This window comes from Muntiacus reevesi, chromosome 2 (assembly GCF_963930625.1).
Source record: "Muntiacus reevesi chromosome 2, mMunRee1.1, whole genome shotgun sequence".
NCBI classification, from domain to species: domain Eukaryota; kingdom Metazoa; phylum Chordata; class Mammalia; order Artiodactyla; family Cervidae; genus Muntiacus; species Muntiacus reevesi.
This window is the reverse complement of record NC_089250.1, coordinates 259399662-259423642: the sequence shown is the minus strand read 5'-3', so window position 1 is coordinate 259423642 and position 23981 is coordinate 259399662. Positions and strand designations below refer to the sequence as shown.

Here is a 23981-nt window from a genome sequence, read left to right as displayed (position 1 = left end):
TATAAGGTCAAAATATAAAAGTTAACTTTATTTCTGTGTATGAGCAACAAACTGAAAACACAGAGAACATTTAACACAGGAACAAAATTTAAATGTCTAGAAATTAATCTAATAGAAGATGTGTGTAGCCTTTATAGAGAAAATTATAAAACACATTGAAAGAATTTAAAAATCTAAGTAAACGGAAAAATAAACGATGTTTACAAATAGAAAAAAAAATCCAAAAGCAGTATGTAAAATAAATAAAATTTAAACCAAAAGCCAATAGCTTTTTGTTGTTTTCTGGTGGAAACTGACAAGCTGACCTAAACTTCAGTTAGATGTCCAAAGCGCAAATTCTGAAGAACAGTAAAGAAGGTACAGGGACTCACTCTAACAAATATTCAGTTTTTACATTAAAATATTTTTTTAAGATAGGGTGGTACTTTCAAGAGAGAGGGGACACACATATACCTATGGCTGATTCACACTGATATATGGCAGAAACCAACACAATACTATAAAGCAGTTATCCTCCAATTAAAAATAAATAAGTTAAAAAAAAAGTGTGGTACTGGCGAAAGGAAACAGAATCAATGGAATGCAACAGAGGTCAAAATCAGATTCATAAATATACTATTAGGTTGGCCAAAAAGTTCATTTGGGTTTTCTGTAGCATCTTACTAAAAATCCAAACGAAGATTTTGGCCAACCAAATATAACCTGATATATTAAGAGGTAACATTCAGGACAATAAGCAAAGAAAGCTCACTTCTTCAGTAAATGTCTAGGACACTTGATTTTCCATAAGGAGTAGAAATTAAATACTTCAGTCTCAAAAATCAATTTTTGGACTGTGGCACTAAATGTAAAGAAGATTCTTTAGAGGACAGTTTGAGAATACCTATATGACTTCAGAATACAGAAAGGTTTCTTAAAATATCAAAAATCATAGGCTACACAAATCAAAACTACAATGAGATATCATCTCATACCTGTCAGAATGGTCATCATTAAAAAGACCAGAAATAACAAATGATGGTGAGAATGTGAAGAAAATGGAACCCTCCTACACTGTTGGTAGGGATGTAAATTGGTACAGCCACTGTGGAAAACAGTACAGAGGTTCCTCAGAAAACTAAATGTGATCAGAAAACTACCATATGATCTAGTAATTCCATTCCTGGGTATATATCCAAAGAAAATGAAAACATTAATTCAAAAAGATACAAGCACCTCAGTGTTCATAGCAGCATTGTTTACAACAGCCTAACTGTTCATTAACAGATGAATGGATAAAGATATGACATACTGGGAGTATAAGACTTGTGCTTTCACTATCATAGGCCCAGGTAACCCTGATTGGGGAACTAAGATCCCACCAGTTGCACAGTGTGGCCAAATAAATAAATAAAAGCAACAAGGATATATTGTATAGCACAATACTGAATCACTATGTCATATACCTGAAATATATGTACATCAACAATACCTCATACAAAAATATATATCTCTAAAACTGAACAAAGGACTGAGCAGGCACTTAACAAAAGAGGAAATCAAAATAGCCTTTTATAAATATAAAAACTCAATGAAAAATAGTGACTAAAATCAATATAGATGAATCAGAGAAAAATAATTTTGAGTTGAAAAAGTCAGAATTACCAGCACAATGTATTTCCATTTTCATATGAAGTTGAAAATATGCAAATATAAATATTTTGCTTAGGGATATATATGGCAAAACTACAAAGAAAAGTTAAGAAATGATAAGCAAATTTGTAGGATAATGGTTACCCTACTGAGGGGTAGGGATAGGCCAAAGGTAGGGAGCGATACATCACTAAGAAGGAACCCTCAAAGGCCTAAAATGGCACTGATAATCTATTTCTTAAGTTAAGAAATAGGTTCATTTTTTGTTATATTATTACTTAAACTACATATTTAGGCTAATATATATTTATGTGTGTGTAATTTATATTTAATAATAATAATTAATAAAATTTAGCCATGTCTTCTTTAACACTACAGTTCCACATCAAAATTTTTTCTTAGAAATCTGAACAAGAACATAAAAGTTTGGGGAGAGGTAGTTGAGATGGGTGTGGAATGAGATGGGGAGTAGTATTGACAGAGATGTTTACAGGGACCCTAATTTTCTTCTGAACTTTAGTCTTCCATTTTACCTGAATGCATCCTATGTCTGTATGAAAATCCTTCCTATACCACAAAGCTAAACTCTTAACCTCTTCTCTCTTAAATGTTTTCTAGCTTCTAACCTGTTTTTGTTAAAGACTATCTTCTCAATTATCCTCTCTCACCTCTCTCTGAGTTTCCTTTATATCAGCTTTCTTTTTATATATGCTGTTTACAGCTATATTGTATTTCTTCTACAAGCCTATCAATTATTTGATTTTTTACATTTTTGTATAACACCTTAGCATCTTGCAAGTACCCTGTTTAAAGTACAAATTCAATAATCTTGATTAAAAGAATGAATGAACTGACCATTAAAAGAAAAATGAGGCATTCAGAGATAAATTATGACTATTATAATACTAGTAGCTAACAGCTTTTGAGCTTGTAATATGAGATAGGAACTGCTGAAAGCACTTTAAAAATATTATCCTAGTTTACAGATGAGAAAACAAAAGCACAGAGAGATTAAGTCAGTTGCTCAACTTTTCACTTCATGTAGGTGTCAGGGTTTGAACTTGTTACTTTAGTTACAGCTGTGCATAGAGCTCAAAAGGTCATCAGATTAGGAAAAGATTCTTTTTTTTTTTCCTTTGGATGTTGAAAGCTTTATTTTGAAATTTCACGCAGACAGAAGATGGAGGGCCAGACACAGGGCTGAGGGAGGCTTGTGCACCTGAGCTTGGTAAAGACTGGAAGAGGGGACTTCCCTTGTGGTCCAGTGGTTAAGAATCTGCATTCCAGTTCAATGGATGCAAAGATTCCATAGGCTGCGAAGCAGCTAAGCCCACGCGCCACCACTACTGGGCCCCCAAGCTCTTGGGCCCAAGCTCTGAAACAAGGGAAACCCACATACGACAAGGAGAAGCCCGTGCACTGCAACAAGAGAAGCTCTTGAGCCGAAACTAGAGAAATCATGTGTGCTGTAAAAGGACCCAGCTCAGCCAAAATTAAAACAAAACAGAACAAAAAGGCTGGAAGATGCTTATGAAACTAGAAAAGTAAGGGGACTCAGAGAAGAGGGGGTAAAGTGGGCAAGGAGAGACAGTTCAGAATATCAGCTTTCCAAGAACAACCTCAAAGGACTCAAGTTTCTACTAAGACCCAGAACATTTGAGAGGAACATGCAAACAACAGAGTGAAGAGGTGCTACCTTTGAGTCAAGCTGGGCTGTACCCTGCAAAGGTTTTTGCCTGCCTATTTCCTCTTTACTCACCTGAGTACAAGTCTTTTGTCATCTCTCTCTTCGCCATCCAGGGCTCCTTCCCTTGTTCCAACAATAATATCACACTTGGTTTAGAAAAGCAAAGTCCTGCGTATATGAAAAGAAACCAAATTTGGTCATGCTGTAGATAACTGAGAACTCACATCCAATTATTTGATCATTGGGGAAGAAGGAGCTTAAAGTAAGTCAGAGAAAAATGTGATGAGGACATGCATACAATGGACAGGGAAGCTGAAACTTCCAACACAGATTAATAACAGACCCATTCACTGCCAACTCACAAATATTAACCTGTTACTTTGGCACAGGCAGCAGACATTCAACCAAGCACTACAGATGCTAACCCCCAAAATCACAATGATACCCTTATGAGTAGAAGCTCAGTTTTACAAAAGACATTCTTACCCAGTGATACCAAGATCCTGTAGTTCTCCAACATCACATTACTGTACAGATGCCTTTGAGAAGGATTTAGGCAATCCCACTCCTCTTGGGAAAAGTCTACAGCCACATCTCTGAAGGTCACCAACTCCTGAAATGAAATGAAATAACCTTATCTCTTCCCATACTCACCTCATTCATTCTGTCCCAGGCACACGGGGCTCCCAGATACACCTTCAGATGTGCAGAATGTCCCCCCCCAGGGCTTTTGTATTTCTCAGATCATTCTTAATAAAAACAGCAATGTTCTTATCCCAGTTCCCTATTCCCCTAACCCTGCTTATTTTTAACCATGGTACTTAATTATTCTGTTATTTATTGTCTGCTCCCCACCTTCACTAAAATATAAAGTCTATGAGGGCAGAGTATGTTTTTGTTTTGGTCACTGCTATATCCCAGTTACAGAACAGTATCTGGCACACATGAGGCTTATTCAAATATTTTCTAAATAAAGTGAATTAATGAATGAATGTTTTGCAAAAGTCAAGAAGCTATAAGAGGATGTAAAATGAGACCATAAAGAGCTTACTGTATCTCCCAAAATTGTATTATACCAAGCAAAACAAATCATCAATTCCATTAAAATGCAAATACTTTAATCCAGAACACTTAAAATTTTGTGTAAAGAAATGAATCTTCCTGGAGAAGGAAATGGCAACCCACTCCAGTATTCTTGCCTGGAGAATCCCATGGACTGAGGAGCCTGGTGCGCTACAGTCCACCGTAAAGAGTCGGATACGACTGAGCGACTTCACTTTCACTCTCACCCTTCAGCTGAGAAGACTTTCAACTCTTGTGTTTGCTATTGATTGTTTTCTTGAGTTCTCAAAGACCTGTGACCATATTTTTTTTTTAAGTTGCCTGTTTTCTAGTTGCATCACTTTACACACAGTTGTCTAATAATATGTGGTATTTAGAATGCCTTCTTAATTATTTTGAGCAGCCATTGCCTGCATTTTCTTAGCATCTCCTTGGTTTTCTTACATGAACTCATCTGACAGGGAAATGCAGTTTTTTTGTTTGCCCTCTCTGCATACTGGACCATCTGAGTCAGTGTTCTAACTAATCCCTGATGGTCTCTGAGCTACTGTTCTACCAGACTCAGTAGTTATGTGCTTCAGGAATTTTTCGGTAGAATTGGTCCTATTAGGAGACTCTTGGTGTCACCTTTGTTATCTTAAAAGGTGGTCCCTTCACTGAGGCTCTTAATTTTTTGAAAACTTGACGCTATTTCAGCTGAAAAAAATTGGCAAGACTACTTAAAAAACTGAGGGAAGCCATTTAAGAAATTGAAAAGTAATCACAAACAACATTGGGTAGTTGTGAGTTTCAGTTCTGTATCAGTTGAATTTTTGTGCTCTTTTCCCTGTGTACATGGTGGTTCTATTTTTCTCCAATAAAACTTTTTATTTAAAAAAAAAAAAGAAAGAAATGAGTCTTCCATTTATAATAGTATTTTGGCCTAAATGGACTAAGCAAAGTTCTGTTTTTTGGTTTTTTTTTTTTTTGAAGCAAAGTTCTTAAAAACTTGGAGTTATGCTATGATTCAGCTGGATTCCAGGTTTCCATAATGTGACCATCTAATGAAAACTAATATACATAATGTGTTTGTGTGTGGGGATACATACACACATGTAAATTATTTTCTGGGTTTTTTTTTTACAAAATTAAAAGAGGTGAATCTGTCAAACCAAGATTATTTTATTGGGCATTTTATTCAATTTTGTCATAGTTAAAAAAACTCTCTACAAAATAAAGTTTGAACAAACTCTGGGAGATAGTGGACAGAGAAGCTTGGTGTGCTGCAGCCCGTGGGGTCACAAAAAGTTGGATACAACTTAGCGACTGAGCAAGAAAATTAAGTATTCTTAAAGTGTTTTTCAACACTCAGTAACTTTTTTTTTTGAAGTAGTTTATGAATTTCTTCCTCTTTGACCTAGCAATAATATTCCTAATATATTGCAGAAATGTTCCTGTTTGGTTTGGTCATATACATGCTTCCAAAAATGTTTTCCTTAGCTTACATAGGTATGTATAATAAGCACATAAATTTTTTATATATGATATACATATTCTTCAGAGTCCTTCATTTATACAGTCAATGAAAATAATTACAGTGTCAATACAAGGAGCTTAAATTCTAACCTTCAAATATCTGACCTCTAACAAAGAACCTCTGAAAATATTTGACCTCAAACTGTTAGGGGAAGCACACTGGTTGAAACCACCCACCCTGGCCAGGCACCATAGTAACCATTTGCATGAGTTGTTTTATGGCAGGAGATCCTGATAAGGAACACGGAACTAATAAGCCACCACCAGCTGGAAGAGTTCGGGAAAGATCGAGAGGAGACACTACCTGTCCGTCCACTTCCCAGAATCCCTCTTGCTAGCATCCACCTTGGCTGAGCGATGCGTGCGCCACCAGGAAAGACTCTGAATTAGAATAATTGGCCAAAGACTACCCGGAAACGAATCCCATCACCATAAAACCCAAGACTGCGAGCCACGCATCAGAGCAGTTCTTCTGGGTTCCCTTACCTACTGCTCTCCACCCGGGTGCCCTTTCCCAATAAAATCTCTTGCTTTGTCAGCATGTGTCGCCTCGGACAATACATTTCCGAGTGTTAGACAAGAGCCCAGTTTCGGGCCCTAGAAGGGGTCCCCCTTCCTGCAACAAATGGCGACCACGAAGGGACATCTTCGCTGAGATTGACATCCTGACCACTCGGGGTACTCAGGGGCCAGCTTGCCTGCCAATGGACCAGACCCAGCGGCCGCAACTGGGACCCTTTTGTCCCTGGTCTCCTTCTGACGCGGACAACCGGCCAAAGTGCCCCGACCGGTAAGGAACAAGAGAATTTATTGACCTCTCCCCTTCCCTCTCTCTTTCCTCTCCTTAGCCCTTCCTATCCTTCCCGTTTTTCTAGTCCCCCGGTCCTGGACGCAGGAATCTGGTCGAAGGGCCTCAGCCTGAGCTGTGGATTGGAGACTGATCACCTCCTCTTGGCAGAAAACTCGAATTCTGGTCTGGTTTCTGGTAGGGCCGAGTTCCAGTCCTCCCTTCTCTGGAAGCCCAGGGAAAAGTCCCGTAACGCCTGGGTGTCTGCAGGTGGCAGGAGACGTCTGTAAGGCCACCCCTTTTGCTGCCCTTTCCCACCTCCTCCTCCTCCTTCTTTCAACCTGGCTTCCTTTACTCCTTTCGAAATCTTTAGAGACATCTGAAGTTCTGTGTCTCTATAGAAGGTTTTCTGAGAGACTGCATTCTTGTATTTAAGGGAGTGTCTGATGAAGACTGCCAGGTTTATATGTGTGTGTTTTAACTCTGTTCTGTGTTGTGATTTGTGACGGCCGTTTTGCTTTGTCTGGCCACCATTTAGACCTGCCGCCATTTTGTTAAAACTTGATTTTCTTTCCGTGTGCCTTGAGATCAGGGCTCTCAGGAACACTTATCTAGACCATCTCTAACTCCTGAGACTGAGAGAAAAAGAAAAAAAGCCTTTTAAAATGTTATTTAAATTTTATATTGTAATATCTAATTCATGACCAAACTTAGAAAATGAAGCTAGATCTTGCAGTGTGTCTGTCTAAATATGTCTTGGTATGTTTTTGTTTCTGGGTAATATTTTTTAGGTTAATTTGTAAATGAGCTCTATTTAATTGGCTTAAAAAAAGGTAAGCGCTTACAAATCAAATAATTCTAAATTAAACAATAAATTCCAGGTTCAGGTGAACTGAGAAATATTCAGTATTAAATACCTGATATTAATGTTTGTTTGTTGACCTATCTAATATAGACATGTCTTAGAGTAATTAACATCAAGAAGAATATTAAACCTAGGTTTAATATAAGTTAAATATTATATCTGTTACAAGTTTGTCAATAAAGAAATTACCTCGAGTGAAGAAACTTCTAAAAAATGTAAATGAGATATGAGTTTGTATTCTTTAAAAATATCTGTGAACAATAGTCTCCCCAGATTGGCGTATTGAATTTCTAAGGGTTGTACTAAATTAAGTATTAGAAGTCTATTAAATAATTAGGTCATTTCCAAATAAAATAGGATTTTGAAACATTTACTACTAAACACTGATTTCCTTTTACAGAAAAACTAAAGAGATTTGGGACCATAAATGAATAATGTTTGATGCCATCCTAAAATGTTTTAAAAAAGCAAGGGTTTTAGAAATTATCACTGGTATTTATGCTCACCAATCTATAAAATGTTAATATAAAAGTTAGCTCTTGGTTGCTAAAGGAAAGCAGGAAGTGTGCTTTCAGTAAAAAAGTATAAAAAAAATACTAAAAAGAGTTATGCATAATCAGGATTTTCTAAAATTGGATTACAATTAGTTAGATAAGTAGATTTTGTTAAGAATGATATGGTTGTAAGAAAACTGCTTAGAGCCAATTAGGTCCAAGATGGGAGAGCTGACTTTCACTAGACCTTGAGCCTTGGTATTTACACCCATTGTGACATATCAACAAGCTAAATGATACAGCCATCAACATTGACTAAATCTGACCAAATGTTCTAAACGCTTTTCACTGATCTTTTCAGTAAAAATTCCTAAATCAAATTCTTTTAAAGTTCCTTTGATCTCTAGCTAACTTTGGGGTGCTTCAGAGGGCCCCTGAAACATCCCAAAGAGAGATATTAAACTGTGTTTATTTGGTTAAATTACATAAAAAAGATTATCAAATGAGCAATAAATCTGCTCATGTTATAATATATGGTAAAATTACTAATACAGATATCCTAGAAATTATATGGAGTTCTTAACATTTTGATATGTCTTGGTGTTCTAATGAAAAACCTGATGACTTCACAAAAGTTAACAAAGAACTAAATGAACCAGCAAATATGCTTATAATTTTTATGGTTTCTATCTAAAAAATTACAGGTTTAAATCTTGTGTTTTCCGGGAGTAAGGAAAACATTCCTCTCAAACTAATAATGAAAATAATTTGGTAAAATTATACGTTATAAACAAAACAATTATATTTTCTCTCTATCTGACTCCTCCAGAAATTTGAAACTCTTAAGTTTCCAGTAAGTTTATCAAATGAGCTAGAAAGGTTATCTCACTAACAGGTACAAAAATCTCAAGGAATTTTTGAGACCTTAAAAAGAAAAGAGTTCACCTAGATTTGTTATTCAAAATCTGTAATAAGCCTTTGGTGTGAGTTTCCCAGCCCTGTTTTATATTAAAAGTTCAGTCTGAGATTCTATAAGTGTTTCAGCAAAATAAAAAGTCTATAATCAATTATGGTTATATAAATCATCAGACCAAAATTAGTGAGAATAGACCTACTTTGCAAACAAAATAGCCTTAATTTGGTTATATTTGATAAAAATGAGGCTAACTTTAGACAGAAAAAGATATTTCAAAAAATGTTAAATCCCAGTTTGTTAATGGAGGTCTGCATGTAGTAAGACTCATTTCTTAGATAGTTCTTTGCTGTTATGTGATATTAATGCAAAATTTAATTAAATTCTTAAAGAACACCCTAAGTTTGTTTCTGAAGCTTATCTCAGTAATCTATCTTTGGATGAAAAAGACATAATTTAAAAGACTGTCTCCAACCTGGATGGAATGACTTTTTATCAGGTACTCTTAACTAGCTCATGCACAATAAAACTGAAGGAAAATTAACTCTTAGATTAATTCCCGCTTCCAAAGGCCCCTACACTGGATTGGTCTATAGAGAAGACAGCTGACCTGATCTCACCTTAAAATGATGCTCAAACAAGAGAAACTACACTACACCAAGATGAGAAGACAGCGACGTCAGAGGTAGACAGCTTGTCCAAGATACTGGACCTGATTCCTATGATCGTTTATAGTGTTCTCTTGACTTCTTGACCTTTGTATATAAATCAAATGCTTTTCTATCATAGGCCTGATACTATGCTAGTTTTAAAAATCAATCCAATTGTTGGGTTTGTGGCCAATTATCTATGTCTAGCTCTGGGTTACCTTGGTAAATTTCTCTACTACAAGACTCTAACTGGTTGGCCCTGAAGAAATTTACTTGAAAAAATTAATAGTCATATTCAGGTTACTATGATACTACCAGACGGGATCCCCTCACTGGGCCAATTAATAATGCCCACTCTGACTCTGGCCATAAATTTGAGCCTTTTTCTATTCCTCAAGCTCAATCAGAGCAACACAAAAAGTTTTAGCAAAAGAAAAAAAAATCTCCCACAATTATGAGATAGATTTATATAGATAACACTAAGCTATGATAATTTAGGTTTAAAGTCTCCTCTGTGTTAAAAACAATTAAATCATACTAAAGATACTCGGTCTAGTAACACTAGAAAACTGGGCTGTGTGCCTTATAGATGGTGGTGCCAATGTATAATTTCCCTGAAAGATAAAGATTGGTACAGAGTAGACTAAGTCAGACGACCTGGGATATACTGGGCTACATCTAATAGAAGCTCTTAGGTCTTACTTGTGACTTTACTAATACTGCTGGCTACGTTCTTTGTATTTCACCTGTTTTACAAAATTGCTATTTCTTACAGTGCCAAATGTGTGACTGAGGCCTCTGATAAAATAATACATAGTTCCTTAAGAAATCGATGATGATGGCAGTGTAACTCTAGATATGAAAAAAAAGCAACAAGAGGAAATGTTTTCCTGGACCAAGAGGCTAGTAAGACAGGTGGTCCAGAAAATTTTAGATACTGTTTTATGGCCTAATCCAGTAACAGCACATTGAGAGGCCGGTCGACAAAATCTTTGCCAAACCTGAGAATGGACATTCTCAGCACCATGGGATAAAATGGTCATGAAATGCCCCCCTCAAAGTCGTCGTCAAGTTTGTGAGCAAAAAGGGGCTTTGCAACTGAAGATTGACACTTGCCATCTACATCTACAGCGATTATATCATGGCCACTGCAACTGCTGACTTTCAACAGCCCTAAAAAGAGTTCAGGGTAAAGATCAAGAATGAGGTGTTCTGTGCTCTGGGAAAAACTTGCAGAACAGGCCTTCAGATAGTTAGATCTTTTCAAGAGATTTTATGAGTCCCAATTCTTGCATCTTCTCATACCTAGAGAAACACTGACATCATTAATGGTGCCATCTGCTTTGGCTATTAAACAAAAATTTTACAATTCAAAGTCAAAATAGAGTACTCAGCTATGGTTCAGACATCCTGAGAAATAACCAGGTGTTACTATGGGTGTAATTTCAGATTAGACATTGTATTGCTAAACACTTGAGTTTTCTGAGTTGTGTCAGGCTTAGATGCTACCATTCTCAAAACAATGTCTGCTGGAAGCTAGTACCTTCTACCTTACTTTTTATAAAACTAGGCAACTGGCCACCTAGCTACAAGTCTCCCTGAAGTGCCAGGTCCAGACTGGATTTCAGGTCTATTCTTCTAATAAAAAGAGATTTACTTTGTCTATTAAAACTCCAGTTATCCCTTCTCCAGCTACTACTAACTGGGTATGTTACAACAAAATGGCAGACCAAGGGATTGAGATTATAATCATACAAGGCTCAGATCTAAGACTTGGAACTCAGGAATACTTCCAATTCAGTGTCTCTTCTCCAAGCTGAGGCGGTCCTATGCCTCATTTTGACAAAAAGTTTATCACAGTCATAGTTGCCCTGTTCCCTAAATAAAACTAAACAGGACTCTGCGGGGTGGCGACTCTAGAGTACAGATCTGCTGTACTGTAAAATATAGGTTTTATTCAGCCTCCTTGACCTTCCCTGAGTTCCAAAGGGTAGATTCAAACAATTGCCAATCAGAGAAAAAAAAAATACAGAAACAGAGGGGAAACAATCAAATGGTGGTACAGCCTAGAGACGGGTCCTGGTTTCTACTCAAAAAATATATGCATAACAATGTCTTTTGAGTTCTTTTACAGAACTAGAGCCCCCACCCAGGTGGAAAATGGTAACTTCAGACTAAACATAAGATTCTTAAAACACAGCTCTGTTGCTTGACCACCAGCCAAATCGTCCCAGCAGTGCCTCCTATTTCTGGGGACCAGTGATGACCATCCTGTTTGGCCCCTGTCTATTTTACCTCTGAGAGGCGCTGACAGTTTCAAACTAAGTTGCTGTTATTACAAGAATAAAAGCTGGTTTCAGATATAAAACACCCCAACTTAGGTCAGGTATAGAGAGACTTCTGCTCTGCTAGACAGGCCTATGCCCAGGCACAGCAGGAAGAAGTTACAGAAAAAAGAGACCTCCGCCCCAATTCCCAAGAAGCATCTTGAGTATGAAGTCTCTCAGGGGGGAGTTGTTAGGGGAAGCACATTGATTGAAACCGCCCACCCTGGCCAGGCACCATAGTAACCATTTGCATGAGTTGTTTTATGACAGGAGATCCTGATAAGGAACACGGAACTAATAAGCCACCACCAGCTGGAAGAGTTCGGGAAAGATCGAGAGGAGACACTACCTGTCCGTCCACTTCCCAGAATCCCTCTCGCTAGCATCCATCTTGGCTGAGCGATGCGGGCGCCACCAGGAAAGACTCTGAATTAGAATGATTGGCCAAAGACCACCCGGAAACGAATCCCATCACCATAAAACCCGAGACTGCGAGCCACGCAGCAGAGCAGTTCTCCTGGGTTCCCCTACCCTCCTGCTCTCCACCCGGGTGCCCTTTCCCAATAAAATCTCTTGCTTTGTCAGCATGTGTCCCCTCGGACAATTCATTTCCGAGTGTTAGACAAGAGCCCAGTTTCGGGCCCTAAAAGGGGTCCCCCTTCCTTCAACATAACCAAATACTTTGTTTCAAAATCCATTCATAATTATAATCAAACCCATCCGAAGAAACAGTTCCCTTGACCTTTTTGCCTTACAGACACATCATTCTCAGCAGAGAAGACAACTTCCCCTGAGGCCTTGTCATGTACTGACTGATTTATTTCTCACATCCCTTGTACTATAGCACGTGGAGCTGAGGTAAGTGACCGCTTAGCTCCTTATACCTGCTTTCAGACCACTGTCCCACCCTCTTCCCTAAAATATACCTAGTTTTCCATCTCATGAAATCAGGCTGTAACTGTGTATGATCCCTTCTTCTTTTAATTATCTACCAGTTTCTGGTAGACACCAATTCTCTGTCATTCCTTGAACACTTTAGTATCTTGTCTCATTGTCACTTTCTCCAATGCTACTCCCATTATACATAATCTTTGGTCACTTCAATATTCATATAAATAACCCTTCCAACAACCTGGCCTCTCAGTTCTCTGACCCCACCTTCTCCAATAAGCTTGTCTTCCACACTTCTACAGTCACTTTCATGATCATGCCCTAGACCTTGTCATTATCAGTTAGTACCAAGCCCCCCATAATCTCAATTCTCCTACTCTCACTTTTACCTCCTATATTGCAATTTTTTTCCCCCTGGTACCCTAATCAGGATGGGCTTCCCAGTGGCGCTAGTGGTAAAGAAAGAACCCACCTGCCAATGCAGGAGACATAAGAGACATAGGTTCAAGCCCTGGGTTGGGAAGATCCCTTGGAGGAAGGCATGGTCATCTATTCTAGTATTCTTGCTGGGAGAATCCCATGGACAGAGTGAAAGGGTAACAGGCAGGAAGGCCAAGGGTCTCCAAATGGAGGAAATAGGCTGCAAGTGCCAGCCATTTTTCTCTCTCTTAAGCGGCAGGAGGAAACAAACTGGTGATAGTTTTTTTTTCCTTCTCTATACAAATTTAAAATGAGGTTTCCCTTAAAATGCTGTGTTGCCATGACACCTGGTTTCACCTAAAGCTAACTATTCTCAAACCTTGAGTTAACCAATACATTTTTTTCTTATGGAAATGTTTGTCTTAAGCTATGTTAATGTACCCCAGACTCCGTCTTCAAGTTCAAATGGCTCAGAACCTACATGACAAACCTGTATGTTATACTCAGATATTGTTCCCCTAATCTATGCAAACGAAACCACTTGTGTGGTAATCTGCCCTTCTACAAGATTCAAGTCAATCCTTTTATGGCCTGGGAGGAATTATCTGCTGCCATTCTGAGTTTTAAGACATTCCTTTCTTTTCATTAACAGACTGCTAGTGACTGTACAGGGATGGGGTCGCACAGAGTCTGACGTGACTGAAGTGACTTAGCAGTAGCAGTAGTGACTATGTAATATCCAGCTGAAGACCAGCAGCGGGGTACTCTTTCTGCCCCCTTCTGATGCCTATGTCAGAAGCTTTCTCTATCTCCTTTATACTTTAATAAAACTTTATTACACAAAAGCTCTGAGCGATCCAGCCTTGTCTCTGGCCCCAGATTGAATTCTTCTCCTCCGGAGGCCAAGAATCCCGGCATCTTATTGTTCAGCAACAACCTTTCAAGAGGAGCCTGGTGGGCTATAGTCTATGGGGTCGCAAAGAGTAGGACAGGACTGAAGTGACAGCAATGCATACCCTAATTAGGATCATTCTTTGACCCCACTAGAACCTACAAATCATTAATCTTACATTTTCACTGCTCTTCATTCCCACATACCCTCACATCCTAGAAAAACCATTTGCTATAATCATACTCAGGCACATATCCTCAACTTCTCTGCCCCCTTTTCACTTAACTATACTCATCTGGGCCACAGCCATCACTGAGCATACTTGGTTTCTGTACCCTGCACACCTTAATTTTTTTAGAGAAATCATTCTAATTGGTCTCATTTTAAATTCATGGTCATTAACTTCAAGTGAACCACAATAATACATTTCTATCTACCTACATGATACAATTCTCTAGTCCATTCATTTCCCCCACCCTCCCAAATGACCATTTAATACTTTCTTCCCTCTCCTCACATCATCAATCCCTCCATCCTTACTCTCAGCTAAAAATCTTGCTTTGTTTCACTGGAAAAAAAACAAAAGGCATTTTAAGAGGATTTCCACAAATTCCCACAACATCTACACATTTACTTGCATGTGGGCCATATATTCTCTCTCTCTTTTTTAAATCTCTCTCTCTCTTTTTAATCTTTATTGCATTTGTTACAATACTACTTCTGTTTTATGTGTTGGTTTTTTGGCCGCAAGGCATGTGGGATCTTAGCTCCCCAATAAGGGATGCAATTCATACCCCCTGCAATGGAAGGCAAAGTCTTAACCACTGGACTGCCAGGGAAGTTCCTGGCTCATATACTCTAACTTGATCCTATTACTGTAAATGAACAGCCCTCTTACCTAGCAAAGGTCAACCCTTCCATTTGTATCCTAGACCTCAAATCCTCTCAGCTACTCAAGCACAGTCTTCCAGCAATTCCCTCCTCCCTCCTCTTCATCTTCAATTTCCCTTTCTGCTGTATCTTTAAATCAGCCCGGACACAAACCTGTCCTTAAAAAAACCTTTTTGACTATAGTTTTTCCTCCAGTTACCACCTATTTCTCTTCTTTCCTTACAGCTAAACACTGTGGCTGCTCTGTTGAGAACAGACTAAAGACAGTATGGGTAGAAGTAGATCGACAAGTTAAGAGAGCATAGCAATAATCCAGGTGAGGAATGATAGTTTACATCAGAATGGAAACTGGTGGTAGTAAAAAGAGGTCAGGTGCTGGATGTATTTTGAAGGTAGGACAAACAATTTCCTGATGGAAAACTTTTAGCTTGAACATCTTATATGGGAAGTGTGTAAGAAATTTCTAATTGGTTTTCCTGTTTCTATCCTTGTCCCATTCAGTTTTTTTTTTTCAATAGTAGCCAGAGTGATCCTATTAAATGGGAATCAGATCATGCCATTCCTATGCTCCAAAACTTCCAGTGGCTCATTTCACTCAGTTTGAGAAATCTGAATTTGAGGTATCCATTCCACAATCAAATGAAGATGCTGAGTGGATAGTTGGATACATGAGTCTGGATTTCTGGAGAGAGTTTTGGGCTGTATACAGTTTGGTAGTTGTTGGCATATAGATGGTATGTAAAGCCATAAGACAGGGTGCAATCAACAAAGGAGTGAGTGCAGACAGAGCAGCAAAGAAGCCCTCTTAGTTAACAGGTACTTAGTGTGAGGCTGCCAGGGTTAATACCATGACAGGCAGCCTGGACCTAAGTTTTAGCTTCCCCCGAAATGCTAAGATTCCCTACCCCCATCAGGTAACCTGGAGCCAGCCAATCAATATGCGCCCAGTAAGAAACAAAGGGAGAGCTGAAAAGCCCGCGAACGGCCAGGTTTGAAAAAGCCCGCGAAAGTCTGTACCAATAGAATTGCTTTGCAAACATGTAACCAATCCGCTTAAGCCAGCTACTAATTGCTTATGCATATCTCATAAATTTGCTAACAGCTTGGGCTCAGGGCTTTTTCTGACCCTGCACCACTGTGATGGGTGGGGCAGAAGGCCCTGGCTTGAGTCAGTAATAAACTTCCCTTTTTTGCGAGTTGCATTGTCTTGGAAGCCTTCTCTCTTCCCGCTCGGGGATCGGGCATAATACTTAGTAAAAAGTTTGTTGAATGAATGAACATCTGGATGGAGACTAGAATGAAGAAATTATTCTGTTTCTAGGGCAACAGCATTTTAGGCAGAGGGAACAGTAAGTGCAAGGCCATGAGTCCAGAATGTACTCAGTTCACTCCAAAGAAGTTAGCATGGCTGCAACTGAGTGAAATACAGACAGAGTCAGAAAAATTATGAGGTCACAGGGATAGCCAGGGACCAGATTATGTAGGGCCTTGTAGGTCAAGGCAAAGACTTCAGCATTTGTCCAGAATGAGGTGGGAATCCACTGGAGAGTTTTAAGAAGTGACATGATTGGTCACCCAGAAGTTTCAGCAGAAGGAAAATTAATGTCTGCCTGTTTTGAAAAAGGAGGAAAATATTTCAGGAAAGAGAAAACAACAACTCACCTGGTACATGGCTTTAAGAAGTCCAACAGCCATTCTTTAGTCCCCTTGACTCTTCTCCTGGGGAATGGCAGTGTTCTTAGATGAGTGAGACGGGGAAGAGAACATGAGAAACTAGGCTTTCCTTGCAGCATCCACAATCATCAGTTGAGAATTTTTCTGCTTTTCATTCCTCTGTTGCACCCTTCCCTCCTCTAGAAAGCATAATGGAAACCTAGGAATCTGCTTGCAAAGAATTTAACCTGTGCCCAAATCACTTCCTAATTCATTATTTTAGCAAGAAATATTCCAGATTTTACAATTAAAACTCCAAGTGATGCAACCATTTGCATAAAGACACAGCTAATAAATAACAGTATCAAGATCAAATAAAGGTCTTTCTGACTCCACTTTCCTTCTCCTCTCCAGTAGGTAAGTGATTCTGTCTCCCCACCACTGCGCGGTTTGAGAAATCTTAGTTCCCTGACCAGGAATTGAACCCTGGCCAAGGCAGTGAAAGCATATAGTCCTAACCACAAGACCGACAGGGAATTCCCAGGTCAGCGGGTTCTGAAACCTGGTGGCACACTGGCATCACCTGGCCAGCTTTAATAGATATTGGTGGCAGAAGAGTCTCATTCGGTCCCCCTGTTCCTAAACACACACCCACACTCACTCACAGATTTTTTAAAACTACAGCGCCAACCACCATCTTGCACAGATCACAGCAGCCATGGGTACCGGCAGTTTCACCGTCACCCTCACCCATAGCCCCTAGTCGCAAATACTATGATGGTCTCACTCACACACTCCAGTCACAAAGAAGCCGAGGGCAGAGGAAAAAGAGAGGCAGAAACTATCCTTCTTCCTCAACTCAGTCTCACTCTCTGTGGCACCAACCATCGCTCACTCGCACACACAGAGTCACATAGATATGATGTGTACAGGCACCACGGGTGACAGGCTCACACACCGTAAGGTAACAACCACCGTCTCACACAGAAAGCCAGGGGGCCAACGTCCGGGTGACCCGCTTCCTTCCTACCTGCAGACCCGAACTGCCGGAAGACCAGGTCCCAGCCCGGAAGGCTCACGTAACCTCTCCTCGGGCCCACCTCCCGGCCTGAATCGATGGAACCCAGCCTCCGCGGGCCCGGAAAGAGGCGACTCGGCCTCCGGAGGACACAAAGGGGCAACGGGCCCAGTGCTCGCGGGGGCCACTGGGAAATGTAGTCCTGACCAGAAGAAGCCTCGGCGCCCTGGAGTTCAACTGCCCTGGGAGTTTGTACCACCACCTCTTCTGCCCCAGCTTTTGCCAAGCGGACCTCTCCCTGGACTTGAAGGAGGAGCCTGGACGTCTCGATCGATTCCTCTCAGCTCTGAGGCTGGGTCCTCCACAGAGACTGCGTCGAGCGTCACCCTAAACGGTCGAGATTGAAGGGCGCAGGCATAAGGGATCGGTCCACCTTCCTTGGCAACGCGTCAGAGAATTACAAACCGCTTGTTAGCCTCAGGGGCCGGGGCGGGGCAGGGGGAGCGAAGTGGGCGCGCTCTAATGCACGCGCGCCTACACAAAGTGCGTGAGGAGTGAGTTCCTCTATTTGAGCTGGGGGGCCTGAAGAAGTGTGAATGGGGCAGCTGGGAATGGAATGCGCAGGTACGTTGTGGTTCACCCAGTCCCTCCTTCCCCAGGGCGTTCTTTCTCAGGGAATGGTTTACCTTGAAGACAGGAGGGGAGAGGTCAGGGTGGAGTGTCATCTTTTGCATATGATTCCTGAATTTGTGATTTAGTGATGGTGGATGTGAATGTGTCCCCTCTTCCTAAAAAGGCTCCTCTGTCGGGTATCTTCAGCGTTTCTTTACTCCCTACATTCAGATACAAATGTTATCTCAAGAGGACTTAGTTGATTACACTTCTTGCCCCCCCCCCATACCTGCACACCCCCCCCCCGCCCCCGCTCCCCGACACTTCATGGCTCTTTTGTTGTTGTTGTTCTGTTAGTCGCTCAGTCGTGTCCCACTCTTTGAGACCCAATGGACTGTAGCCTGCCAAGTTCCTCTGTCCATGGCATTCTGGAGGCAAGAATACTGGAGTGGGTTGCCATTCCCTTCTCCAGGGGATCTTCCCAACCCAGGGGTTGAACCTGGGTCTCCTGCATTTCAGGCAGATTCTTACAGAACTGCAGTCAGAGCCACCAGGGCTCCTTAAACTGACTCTATACCTGCTTAGAACAACAGTGTTTGTATTTTAAGGTTTTTACTTTTTTTGGTCCTTCTAGGTCTTTGTTGCAGCAAGGGCTCAGCAGCTGCAGTTCAGGGGCCCCATTGCCCGCAGATGTGGGATCCCAGTTCCCTTCAGTTCAGTTCAGTTCAGTTGTGTCCTACTCTTTGTGACCCCATGGACTGCAGCAAGCCAGGCCTCCCTGTCCATCACCAGCTCAAACTCAAACTCATGTCTATCGTGTCAGTGATGCCATCCAACTATCTCATCCTCTGTCGTCCCCTTCTCCTCCTGCCTTCAATCTTTCCCAGCATCAGGGTCTTTTCCAATGAGTCGGTTCTTCCCATCAGGTGGCCAGAGTATTGGAGTTTCAGCTTCAGCATCAGTCCTTCTAATGAATATTCAGGACTGATTTCCTTTAGGATGGACTGATTAGATCTCCTTGAAGTCCAAGGGACTCTCAAGAGTCTTCTCCAACACCACAGTTAAAAAGCATCAATTCTTTGGCACTAATCTTTCTTTATAGTCCAACTCTCACGTCCATACATGACTACTGGAAAAACCATAGCTTTAACTAGACGGACCTTTGTTGGTAAAGTAATGTCTCTGCTTTTTAATATGCTGTCTACGTTGATCAAAGCGTTTCTTCCAAGGAGCAAGCGTTTTTTAATTTCATGGCTGCAGTCACCATTTGCAGTGATTTTGGAGCCCCCCCCAAAATAAAGTCTCTCATTGTTTCCATTGTTTCCCCATCTATTTGCCATGAAGCAATGGGACTGGATGCCATGATCTGAGTTTTCTGAATGTTGAGTTTTAAGCCAACTTTTTCACTCTCCTCTTTCGCTTTCATCAAGAGGCTCTTTAGTTCTTCCTTTTCTGCCATAAGGGTGGTGTCAACTGTGTATCTGAGGTTATTGATATTTCTCCCAGCAATCTTGATTCCAGCTTGTGCTTCATCCAGCCCGGCATTTCGCATGATGTACTCTGCATATAAATTAAGTAAGCAGGATGACAATATACAGCCTTGACATACTCCTTTCCTGATTTGGAACCAGTCTGTCGTTCCGTGTCCAGTTCTAACTGTTGCTTCTTGACCTTCATACAGATTTCTTAGGAGGCAGGTCAGGTGGTCTGGTATTCCCATCTCTTTAAGAATTTTCCACATTTTATTGTGATCCACACAGTCAAAGGCTTTGGCGTAGTCAGCAAAGCAAAAGTAGATGTTTTCCTGTAACTCTCTTGCTTTTTCAATGATCCAACCTGTGGCCCCTTCATTGGAAGGCAGATTCTTAACCACTGGCCCACCAGGGAAGTTCCTATATTTTAAGTTTTTGTTTTAAGTTTCTGTCAACTGACTGTGACTTTGTGGGTGCACTACCCTTTCTTTCTGTCATTCTGTGTGTCTGTGTGTTTCATAGTGAGAATCAGTCTGTTCACTCAGTTGTGTCCGACTCTTTGTGACCCCATGAACCACAGCACGCCAGGCCTCCCTGTCCATCACCAACTGCTGGAGTCTACCCAAACCCATGTCCATTGAGTCGGTGATGCCATCCTCTGTCATCCCCTTCTCCTGCTGCCCTCAATCTTTCCCAGCATCAGGGTCTTTTCAAATGAGTCAGCTCTTCGCATCAGGTGGCCAGAGTATTGGAGTTTCAGCTTCAACATCAGTCCTTCCAGTGAACACCCAAGACCGATCTCCTTTAGGATGAACTGGTTGGATCTCCTTGCAGTCGAAGGGACTCTCAAGAGCCTTCTCCAACACCACAGTTCAAAAGCATCAGTTCTTCAGGGCTCATCTTTCTTTATAGTCCAACTCTTACATCCTTACATACTGGAAAAACCATAGCCTTGACTAGACAGACCTTTGTTGACAAAAATGCAAAACTCTGTGTCGGGGCGGGGGGTGAACATGGTGCATTTCTGTGACCATGTGTGTGATTGTGTTATTGTGTGTGACATTTGTGATGCTGTGAGAATGTGCTATAATAGAAAGTCACTGGTGGAGAGTGGAGGAACAGTCTGGTATGATAGTACAAGAGAAATGGTGAGGACTAGGCTAATGGATGTGGGTTTGTGCAAGGAATTCTGCTTGGTGGTATGTGATTAGAAAGCACCTACTGTGTGCCAGATGCTGTTGCTGTTTGTTGTACTGGGATAGATCCAGAAGAAAAAATTAGCTTTAAAAATGGAAAATAAAAAATCAGAGTAGAAGGGCAAATTCAAGAGACCTATTATATGTGTATTTGGATAACAAAGAGATATCTGGATCAACACAAAGCAGCGAAGAGTACCAAAGATGGAAACTACAGGGTTAACACATAATACTATTTTCTTTTTTAATATTTATTTATTTATTTAGGCTGCCCCATGTTTTTGTTGTGGCATGTGGGATCTAGTTCCCTGACTGGGAATTGAATCCTTGCCCCTGCATTGGGAGTTCAGAGCCTTAGCCACTGGACTACCAGAGAAGTCCCAGTATTTTATTATTTAATTCTTGCAAAAAATACAAAGTACTATTTAAGCAAAAATAAAAACAATGTAGTCACGGTTTTATATATTCTTCATACATAAATTAACAGATATAGAAGCGAATTGTATGACAACAATAGCACAAAGGCCAGGAGAAGAGAAGTAAATAGAAATAAACTATTGTAAAGGTTATAGTATTCTATGGGAAGTAATGTAATATCCCCCATCCAATTTCCATTTGGTATCAATCAAAACATACCATTAGCCATGATTTAGTTTTTAAAAAGTGATATATTTATGCATATACCAGTTACTGTATATACAATAAAGAAATGGGGAAGAGGAAAATGAAAGACTAGAGAAAACTGTACTGCAGTAGTCAGGATATAGTAGAGCCAAATTGCATTTTTCTAATTAAGAATGTCCTCATGGTAGGTAGGAACAGAATTTTGGAGTAAAGTAGCAGGATTCTGTTTTAGTAGACACCTCTCTGTTGCTGGAACATACCAATTGTATCTTCATCCTTCATTTCCAACTGTGTAGGTGAGTGTGTCTCATTGATTGGCTGCCCATCAAATTGTATTCTGATCTGCCTTATTGACAAACTCAGTCATTCACTATAGACTTTCATTAGTTTACTAAATGGTTGTATGCCTCTTAGTCCTTTTAAAAAAATACTTCTCTGTTTATCTAGCTGCATCAAGATTTAGTTGTGGGCAAATGAACTTTTTAGTTGTGGCTGGCGGGCTTAGTTGCTCCACAGCATGTGGGATCTTAGTTCCCTAACCAGGGATCAAACCATCCTTCCCATTGCAAGGTGGATTCTTAATCACTGGACCACCGAGGAAGTCCCTATGCTTCTTAAAGTGCACCACCTGCCACCTTCAAATTAATATGATCATTGTTCTCAGCCTTGGCTCCCCACTCGGCCTTTTTGTCAGCCATGGTGAGAATTAGCGTCTCCTCAGCTGCTGCTTCACTGGATCCACACCAAACATACACACAAGTGGCAACAGGAGCAGCAGCAGAAGCTGCTTGTAGCTTTGGGCTTCACTCCTTCTTTTTCTTATATCCCCAAGCTGGGCAAACTCAGGTGCTCTCTCCTTTGACACTAGCAGGAGATTTAAACCACACAAGCTTCTGCCATAAACACTCCACGCCAGTTTCCTTTCCTTGCTTTCACAAGCCATTTGCAGACTTTCTTGGGATGCCTGCTTTGCATTTCCTAGAAAGCTTCATTGTGTGAGTGAGAAAATATTCATATCTTCTTGGTGTGTGCGTGCGGCCTCATCTGTCTCAACATCCTAACCAAATTTGGGGTTGGGGTCCATTCTGTATTTGCCGATTTTAATAGGAATAGACACCAATGTCTTTTTTCACAGGTAACATAATCATCTCTCTAGAAAATTCAGTGGAACCTCTAAGTACTCTAGTAGAAATACTAAGTGAGTTTAGCAAGGTGTCAAGCTACAAGATACAAAAATCAATTCTATTTCTTACATACAGTTGGAAATTGAAATTTAAAAAAAATACCAATTAAAATGCATCAAAAACTCTGAAATACTTAGGGGTAGACCTGACAAAAGATTTTGTTACCTATACCTTAAAAATACAAAACATTACTGAGAGGAATTTAAGAAGAGATATATTATGTTCATATTGTGTTGCATAGTTATGAGATTCACCACTATAAAGATGTCAATTCTCCCCAATTTATCTATATATTGAATATAATCTCAGTGAAAATGCCAGATAGATTTTTTAGCAAATGAACAAATTCCTTCTAAAACTCTTCTTGGTGTTTGAAATGAAAAAGAATTGTATATGAATGTATATAGCAGCTTTAGTTGTAACAGACAAAAGTTAGAAAAAGCCATATGTCCTTCCATGAGTGAATGGCTAAACAAACTATAGTATGTTCACATGGAATTCTACTCAGCAATAAAAAGGAATGAGTTACACATGTAACAACATGTATAAATCTCCAGGGAAGCATGCTGCGTGAAAAAGTCAGTACTCCAATTACATACTTTATAATTTCATTTATGTAACATTCTTGAAAGGTAAAATTACAGAAATGGAGAACAGATTAGGGTTGCCAGGTCTTAAGGAGAGGGTTTTGGGAAAGAGAGAAGTGGGTGTGGCTATAGAAGGACAACATGAAAGATTCTTATGATGATGGAAGTATGTTGAGAGTATCAATGTCAGTGTTCTGATTCTGTGTATAGTATCGCAAGATGTTACCACTGGGGGAAATTGGATAAAAGGTATATGGGATCTCCCTGAATTATTTTTTAAAACTACATGAGAATCCAGAATACTGGAGTGGGTTGCCATATCCTCCTCCAGGGAATCTTCCTGACCCAGGGATCTAACTCTAGCAAACTCTTGCATTGGCAAGTGGATTCTTTATCACTGTGCCACCTGGGAAATATTCTTGCCTGAAGAATCCCATGGAGAGAGGAGCCTGGCGGGCTATACTCCATGGAGTCACAAAAGAGTTGGACATAACTGAGCGTGCGTGTACGCACACACACACACGAGAATCCAGAATTACTTCCAAACAAAAAGTTAAAATTTAAGAAAGTTAGGCCAAAAAAAAACAAATTCTAAGGTGGTATAACAAA

At 40.2% G+C, this 23981-nt stretch overlaps 1 protein-coding gene and 1 pseudogene across 2 annotated transcripts in view; both read right to left on the bottom strand.

Moving 5' to 3' along the window:
- The window catches only part of ZNF570 (zinc finger protein 570), a 31963-nt gene extending 14157 nt beyond the window's left edge, over nucleotides 1–17806 (bottom strand). Inside the window, exons 1-4 of one of the 2 annotated variants that reach the window (XM_065925887.1) lie at nucleotides 17710–17806; nucleotides 16689–16763; nucleotides 3806–3932; nucleotides 3392–3487 (exon numbers count right to left, since the gene is read on the bottom strand). In XM_065925887.1, the coding sequence (XP_065781959.1) occupies nucleotides 3392–3487; nucleotides 3806–3932; nucleotides 16689–16721 (256 nt within the window). In that variant the 5' untranslated portion in view covers nucleotides 16722–16763; nucleotides 17710–17806. Of the gene's footprint in view, nucleotides 1–3391; nucleotides 3488–3805; nucleotides 3933–16688; nucleotides 17572–17709 lie in introns of those variants that run through there. The other variant, XM_065925886.1, reaches the window with a different exon arrangement.
- Nucleotides 17807–21829: 4023 nt separating this feature from the next.
- On the bottom strand, nucleotides 21830–22299 carry LOC136161277 (small ubiquitin-related modifier 2-like; annotated as a pseudogene).
- Nucleotides 22300–23981: the final 1682 nt, after the last annotated feature.